This window comes from Lathyrus oleraceus, chromosome 4 (assembly GCF_024323335.1).
Source record: "Lathyrus oleraceus cultivar Zhongwan6 chromosome 4, CAAS_Psat_ZW6_1.0, whole genome shotgun sequence".
In the NCBI taxonomy this organism is placed as follows: domain Eukaryota; kingdom Viridiplantae; phylum Streptophyta; class Magnoliopsida; order Fabales; family Fabaceae; genus Lathyrus; species Lathyrus oleraceus.
The window spans coordinates 62,442,644-62,450,633 of record NC_066582.1 but is presented as its reverse complement, the minus strand read 5'-3'; the positions used below and the strand labels follow the sequence as shown (position 1 = coordinate 62,450,633).

The 7,990-nt window shown below is 37.7% G+C and overlaps 1 protein-coding gene across 1 annotated transcript; it reads left to right on the top strand.

The window, feature by feature from the left end:
• Window positions 1–1,074: 1,074 nt before the first annotated feature.
• LOC127136025 (uncharacterized) lies at window positions 1,075–3,498 on the top strand. Its single transcript, XM_051062632.1, has 3 exons — window positions 1,075–1,517; window positions 1,617–3,000; window positions 3,070–3,498. Exons 1-3 carry the CDS (start codon window positions 1,075–1,077, stop codon window positions 3,496–3,498), a joined length of 2,256 nt encoding a protein of 751 aa, XP_050918589.1.
• Window positions 3,499–7,990: the final 4,492 nt, after the last annotated feature.

Sequence of the window (7,990 nt, the reverse complement as noted above, 5' to 3'; positions counted from 1 at the left end):
AGAATACTTGGAAACCATCTCCAAATTCAAAACAGAAGCAGTGGTTCTGAATGCCAAGCTTGACAAAAATCCACAAACTGAAAATCAGAAGATAGCACAGCTGGAAAGTGAGAAGGCAAACCATGCAAAAATCATCTCAAAATTAAAGACTGAAGTCATGTTTCAAAATTCTAAATTAGAAGAGATGACCAAGTATGTAAGGATGTTAAGCAATGGGTCTGACTCCTTAGACAAGATTCTTTGAACTGGACAAATAACAGGAGACAAATCTGGTATTTGGTATAATAACTCAAAACCTGAGAGCAGTAACACTGGTGTCAAACCTCAAGCAAAATTTAAGTGCATTCAAAAAACTGTGATGTCACATCATATGTCACAGCACCAAAGGAGAAGACAGTTGAAAGGAAAACACCAAAGATGGAGATGCCATTACTGTGGGAAATTTGGTCATCTAAAGCCATTCTGCTATAAACTATATGGCTATCCCAGGTCTGCTCAGGATCACCATCAATTTAGACCCAAACATCACATGACTATAAAAAAAAACAATGGGTCCCTAAGACTAATGTCACAAGTTTGATAGCTCACAGTCTCCTCAGAATCTCAGCTAAAGAAGAATGGTACTTTGACAGTGGATGCTCCAGACACATGACTGGAAACCAAGACTTGCTAACTGATCTGAATCAACATACTTTAAGTCATGTAACCTTTGGAGATGGAGCAAAAGGGGAAATCAAGGGAACAGGTAAGCTTGATTGCCCTGGAGTACCTAGACTTGACAAAGTTCTACTAGTCAAAGGGCTAACTGCAAACCTCATAAGCATTAGTCAACTTTGTGATCAAGGTCTGAATGTTAACTTCACCAAAACTGAATGTCTAATCCGGGACATAAAGAGTGAAGTAATTATGAGAGGAGTCAGGACCAAAGACAATTGCTACATATGGAGCTCTCAATTGGAGTGTCCCTTAAAACATTGGGGGAGTACAGATGTCCTCAAGAGTGATGAAAAACAAGGTTGGGGAAAGTGTCACACAAAGATGTCACACCAGAAGTCCAGAGGAGAAAAGATTATGATGGCTCAAAAAACTAAGAAGGTAGACCAAACAGGTGGACACTTGACCAGTCACAGGGAGAATGGAACTGTTGGGACTAAGCCCCAAAGGACTCTGTGCAAACAGGCCATGGATAATATGGATAAGATATGGGTGACACCTGTGAAAGATAGCAGTTGGTCTCAACTGGGTTGGATGAACCTATTACTGTTTGACAATGTTACACATGATGTCATAACATTGTATTATAACTTCCTGAATGCTGAAGCCAGGTCCAAAAATCAAATTCAACACAGATGGACGAAATACTCTTCTAGATATTATCACTCCATTAGGAAATTTGTGAAAGACGAATTCAGAGGTCAAGAGTTTGGACTTGAACTAGAAGACAAGCTTACAAGGAATTTGGGTAAAATTGATTATGAGGAAGGGAAATTAGGGATTTGGTCTCTTGAGAAATTAAGGCAATTAAAAGAAAAAAATAAAAGAAATAAAAATAATGTCTGCCTTTTTAAAAGAAAGAGCCACATTAATGATAAATCATTCCCAAGCTTTGAAAACAGTATCTATTCCCTTAGAACACGCTACCCAAACTCAGCAACTGCCATTTCCGTTCAACCTCTAAGGAAAGCTCAGCTAGGGCAAAGAAATCTTCCTCAAAAGTCCAACAACATGTCACAACATCCATCGTCATCTGGTTCCAAATCCTCCCAACATGCAATGACTCCATCCATGGAGTTTATAGATGATGATATAATGGACGTCACCCCTTTGTGCATGATACCGGGCAACACCACAGGTACCTCCTCCAATGCTGGAGATAAGCAAGGTAATACCTCTGGTAACTCCTCTCTTCCAAAAGACATGTATTACACTGATTGCGCTATAAGGAGACTAGTTATTAGAATACTGAGTGAAGGACATAAAGTTGAAGGGGTCTCTACCCCTCTGTCCAGAAGGGAACCTTCTCCTGAGAGAAAACCTCATGCTGATAAAGATGATGATTCATCTAGATCAGAAAAAGAGGTAGCTGCTGAAGGGCTTTGCTCTCTAGGTAAAACCCTACCTAGCAAGAGACAAAATGTGCCTCAAGAAAATATTATTGACCTGGAGGAAGAAAGCACTGAAGGAGAAGATGATCCTTTGGTCCATCTGGTTAAACCTAGCGTTGCTGAAAAACTGAGAAGTAAGAAAGGAAAAAGTATGGCTAAAATGAGAGCTGCTAGAGTGAAGAAAACTGCAGGAGTAGGACCCTCAAAACCCTGGAGCAAGGTTGAGGTTGGAAAAAGAAAAGAGAGACACAGCTCTGATTCTGAAGAGAATGTTAAAGATGATGTCCCAGATATCTCCCCTGCAAAAAGGCAGGCAGTTCAGAAATCTCCTAGCAAGGCTGCTACTGTCCATCTAGACAATATCTCCTTTCATTTGGAAGATGGAGTAGCAAAGTGGAAATATGTCATTCAGAGACGAGTAGCCATTGAAAGAGAACTGGGTCAAGAAGTTGTAGAGGTAAAGGAGGTTATTGAGTTGATCAAAAATGCTGGACTCATGAAGACTGTGGCAACTCTACCCCAATGCTATGATGGGCTGGTTAAAGAGTTTATTGTTAATATCCCTGAGGATATTCATGATAAGAACAGCAGGGAGTTTTGCAAAGTTTTTGTAAGAGGCAAATGTGTAAAATTCTCACCAAATGTCATCAACAAGTTCCTAGGAAGGGGAATGGATGGAGGAGTAGACTTAGAAACCACCGACAATGAGGTATGTAGGACTATCACAGCTGGCCAAGTTAAGGAATGGCCTAGTAGAAATCCCCTATCAGCTGGAAAACTAAGTGTTAAATATGCCATCTTGCACAAGATTGGCTCAGCTAATTGGATTTCTACTAATCATGCATCTACTATCTCCATCAATCTTGGAAGAATTATTCATGCTATTGGAACAAGGGTTAACTATGATTTTGGCAAGTTCATATTTGAACAAACCATTAGACATGCTTCTACAAATGCTGTGAAGTTACCCATTGCCTTCCCTTCCCTTATTTGTGGCATAATCCTAAGTCAACAACCAGGGATTCTGAGCACAAGTGACATACCAAGCAGGAGAAAATCCCCTCTGTCCATCCATTACAAGCTGTTTGAGGGAAGTCATGTCAATGATGTCATGACATCTGCTAAGAGGGAGCCTGCATCTAAAGGAAGTCTGATTGATCAACTGAAAGAGACATGCAAAGAACTGGACAATGGTATAAGGGTGGCCAAGGCCAGAAAAGAAGCTTTGGAAGTTCTTATCTGTAGCCTGGAGAAGGAAGAAGTAGAAAAGACTGGGAAGGACTCAACTACAAGATCAAAATCCCAATCCAGTGGAAGTTCTGGAAGCCCAGAAAGTTCTGAAGGTACAGGTGAAGATGAAGATGAAGGTGAAGAAGATTCCTCTTCTGATTAATTGTCCCTGGCTGTTTTGAAGACTTGGAGGGGTGCTGGAAGGTGTGGTGGAAGCTGGGCTGCTGTTTGGAAGGATGTTGTCTTGTTTGTTTTTGTATTTTGTGGCAGTCCTCTTGATGCCTGTTATGTAATATTTAGGGCTCTTAATGAGTTCCTTGGATTTGTTCATTATCTCAGCTGTCTGCTGTGTATAATGATGTTGTGTACTTCCTGTTTTTTGTTTTAACATGCTTAATGTTATAACATCTTTTTTCACTTTCTCTGCTAGACTAATAGACATTTACTTTGTCTGATTGGTCACCTTTGGTCAATTTTGACTAAAAAGGGGGAGAAGTGCTTGATATGGAAGTTGGATGTGGCTGATCAGAAGGACATCTATTATTGATATGGTGCACAGGTGCTGATGTTGTAGCAGATGTCAGTATGACATTCTGGCTGGTACAGGTGCTGGAGTTACAGTAGCTGTTATTTGATGAATGCACAAATTTAGGGGGAGAAGAAGTACCCTGGTGTATTGTGCATTTGTGTGTCTTACTAGTTGCATCCATAACTAGTAATTCTGATTGTTGCACAAATTTAGGGGGAGGAGAAGTACCCTTGTGCATGTGTGTATTACTAGTAGCCATAGCTAGTAATTGTTTTGCTTCTGCTGCTGATTAAACTACTGTTTAGTGGTTTAACTGCTGATAGTTTGCCTTGTGAACAAAAAGGACAGATATATGTTTTAGCCAAAATTTGCCAAAGGGGGAGTTTGTTGATTCTAAGTGTTGGCAACAATTTTGGTAAAACAAAGAGTGTTCACAAGATGTTATGTGTGATGTCTTAACATGAGATATCCTATGTACCTGCTGGAGTTAAAGAAGATATACAAGCAGGAGTGTTTCAGAATGCCACTTACAATGCTAAGGCTTCTGATATTGGATGTACCTGCTGGAGCTAAATTGGAAGACATATGTTGCAGGATTGTTTCAGTTGACATACTCATTGTCATGGTAACTGATATGGCTGTACCTGCTATAAAAGGAAACTGGATTATGCAGGATTTTTCCAGATGTCAGACCCGATGTCATGACATCCTGTACACAGAACATTCAGTATGAATGTCTGGTGTTTTGTGATTGCATAATTGGTGGCAATCATTGGTTGATTGAAGATATGGCTAGCTGGCGCAATCTTTCAGGGATATCAACCAGATTTGTTTATTTTCCAAAGAGATCTTTACAGCTGATATGAAAAGATTTGATTGGAAAATATATTTAGGGTTTTCAAGCTGTCCAATGTTTCTATAAAAAGGGACTCAAAAAACCTGTTTGTACACACAACCAAGACTGAGCGAAATTTAGAGAGAGAGCTAGGGTTTGTGTCTGTAGGTCATTCAAGTCATCCATAGATGATTGAATAGGACTGATTTGTCTTCTTGATCAAAGCTTTGAAGCAAGATCAAGAGTGTGTCTTCTTGATTGAAACTGTGAAGTAAAATCAAGAATATTGTAATTGAAAAGTATTTTCTTTTCACAAGGGATTGTTGTTTAAAATCACGGGTGTGTGATTGTAAGGGAAGTGAGTGGGTTCTCATATCTAAGAGTGCTTAGGTAGAAATTGCACGGGTAGTGATTAGGTGAGAAAGACTGTAACTTGGTGAAGTGTACGGATAGTCTTTGAACTAATTCTATTATAGTGAATTTCCTTCCTGGCTTGGTAGCCCCCTGACGTAGGTGAGTTGCACCGAACTGGGTTAACAATTGCTTGTGTTGATTACTTTACAATTCTGTTTTATTATCCATTGTGTATTAACAGATATCAGTGTCGTGACATTACCTTCGATATCTTATATCTGATACCAGAATTTCAATATATATATATATATATATATATATATATATATATATATATACATATATATATATACAAACATCAAATATACAAATATATACACATAAAAAGTAGGCTAAACCCACTGAGGAATACTCCCCAGCAAAGTCGCCACTTAATTTCTGTAGCGGTAAATTCATGAAGATCAAGCTATGGATAAACCTAACGTCAATAAAACCAAAGTCGCCATCGCGCTTTTATTGTTTCCAAAGGAAAAGGGAAAAGTACGAACGAAACCCAACGATAAGAAGTTTTCAAATCAAAACTAATAAAATGTCAGAGATTACAAGTAAGGGGGTTGGTTACACAGAGGGAAGGTGTTAGCACCCAAAGTGTCCTAGGTACTCCTAGGGAGCCCTTTTTATGTGTGCATATGTATTTGGTATAAAAGATGTTTGAGAAAAATAGAGTGTGAGGATGAGAAAAGAATTTATTGATTATATTTTTGTGTTTGACAATACATTCAGACTTGTGCCTGCGTACCACCATAAAAATGAGGGATCAAAACCTCGTAGTTCGTGGTAAAAATTTCAAAGTTGGTGAATTGCTTTTAATCAAGAGTTCTAAATAAAAGGGGCACAAAGGGCCAAAAACTTGAATGAGGTTGTTAGTTCTTTTTATCTTTTGAAATTTTAAGTCAATATGATTAAGTTATTTTACAAATTTGATTTAAGAAAAAAAGAGTTTGAAAATTCATTGGCATAAGGCCAAAGTTTCTATTTAAAATAAGGTCTAAGTTTGAAATCACAAAGCAAAGAATGTTTTTGAAAAGAGAGAGAGATTTTAAAATTTAAGAAGTGGGAAGAGATGAAGAGGCTATCCTAAGCATAAAATTAAAAGTTAAGAGTTGAAAAGATCTGGCTAATGGGATGCAATCTCACAAATAAGAATGTCATATAGAAACCCAGTTTCCATTGGACTTTGAATCAAGTAATAATCAACAATCAATTAGCAATATCAGACATCATGAAGATCAAGGCATCAAATAAAGATAGCCATATCCAAGCAAGCAACTCCATAGCTACCAGTCTTCTTTGTCTTGTCATGTATCAGATGAAATATTCCTTGATCAACTCAGGAGAAAACATCAAACACAAGATCAAGAATAACAATTATCCCCAAGACAAAGCAACAAATGAATTCAAACAGAGTCACAAGGCTCGCATCAGATGAAGACTCAGTTCACAATAACTTGGTCTAAAAAATGTTGGCATTGGCCAAGTCCTTTTTTCATAGGGAATGTTGCCTAATTCTAAGTCCAAAAGTTCTGATCAAGATCAACAGTCCACCAAAAATTGTTTAGGGTTTTTTGTTGTTTACTAAGTATTTTATGGTCCTAAGACCACAAACAAAATCAAAATGCACAAACAATATATACAATCACAAGATATGGCTCAAATGAGCAAAGTAAAAATGGCATAACCATAAACAAGTTAAATGAATAGTCAAGAGATTTATCCTAGATCAAACAAGGTCAAAGGGCCTTAGACAAAAAATTTCCTTATTTTAGAAAAGTCAGAAGTATTTTTAAACAATTAAAAATATGCACAAAAACATTTAATCCATGAAAAATATCAAAATTAATCCAAAAAATGATTTTACTTCAGAAAATGAAATAGAAAAATATTTAAAGATTTTTGGTGAAAGTCTCATATTTTTTGGATTAAAAATGAAATTATTATGAATTAAACAAAATAAAGCAATTAAACATAAAAATCAGAAATGAAAAATAAAATTAAAAAAACAAGGGCCATCAGATCTCCCTCATTAATTGAGGTGACAGATCTGATGGTCAGAAGCGCGCATTCCACCAACACTTGAGTCAAACGCGTGGCATAAATGGTAATCACATTGGATGATCATGATTAGAACGTGGAGGGAAAATCTGATGGATAGGAGCAAGCCACCACACCACCGGAGCTAGGGTCCCGGTTGTTTTCTCCGGTGGACGTCACCGGACTGGTCCGCCACCAACCACCATGAAAATGAAAAACAAGGACATGGATTTAAAGAAAAAATGCTCAGGAGCTCGAATACGACCTCAATTTTCTTCAATTCCAAGTATATCAAGAGATACAGGGATTTGAATATTGAGGATCATGAACTGAGTTGCTTCGATTTGACCTCAAAGAAACTCAATCTTGTTGCCTACATTGGTAGGACTTCAGCCAACCAAAAATCACAGAATAGTGAAGAATTGAGAGAGAATCGAAGAGATGAAAATTCTGAAAAATTATTTTCGAAGGAGCTTCAACCTTGCTTGATCTTGACTCCAATTGTCCTTGGCTTGGTTTCAGAAGCTTGTAGGAGGTGATTAGGATCAAAGAAAAACTTGGTCTCTTGGAGTTAATCTCAAAATAGAATGAGATTTGAAGCTCGATTTTCAAATGAAAACATTCAAGATTATCCTTTAATGGTGAGGGTTTGGATTTCAGGTTCAAAGCTTGGGCATGAGGTCCTTAAATCTGAGCTATGAGGGTTGTATTTATAGCCAATGTGATTCATTTCCACACACTTCCAAATTTTGCCAAATTTAGCAATTTGCATTGCATGCTTCAATGGGCATGTGATAGGCCCATTAAGTGATGTATTTAGATCCAAAAATGCTTGTGTACAATGTT

Excerpts from the sequence above, each read along its gene's own strand:
- LOC127136025 (XM_051062632.1), top strand. The coding sequence starts at position 1,075 with ATGGCTCAAAAAACTAAGAAGGTAGACCAAACAGGTGGACACTTGACC. Across the intron at positions 1,518-1,616 it reads TGGTCTCTTGAGAAATTAAG|TATCTATTCCCTTAGAACAC; the intron begins GCAATTAAAAGA and ends CTTTGAAAACAG. Across the intron at positions 3,001-3,069 it reads TTCATGCTATTGGAACAAGG|TTACCCATTGCCTTCCCTTC; the intron begins GTTAACTATGAT and ends AATGCTGTGAAG.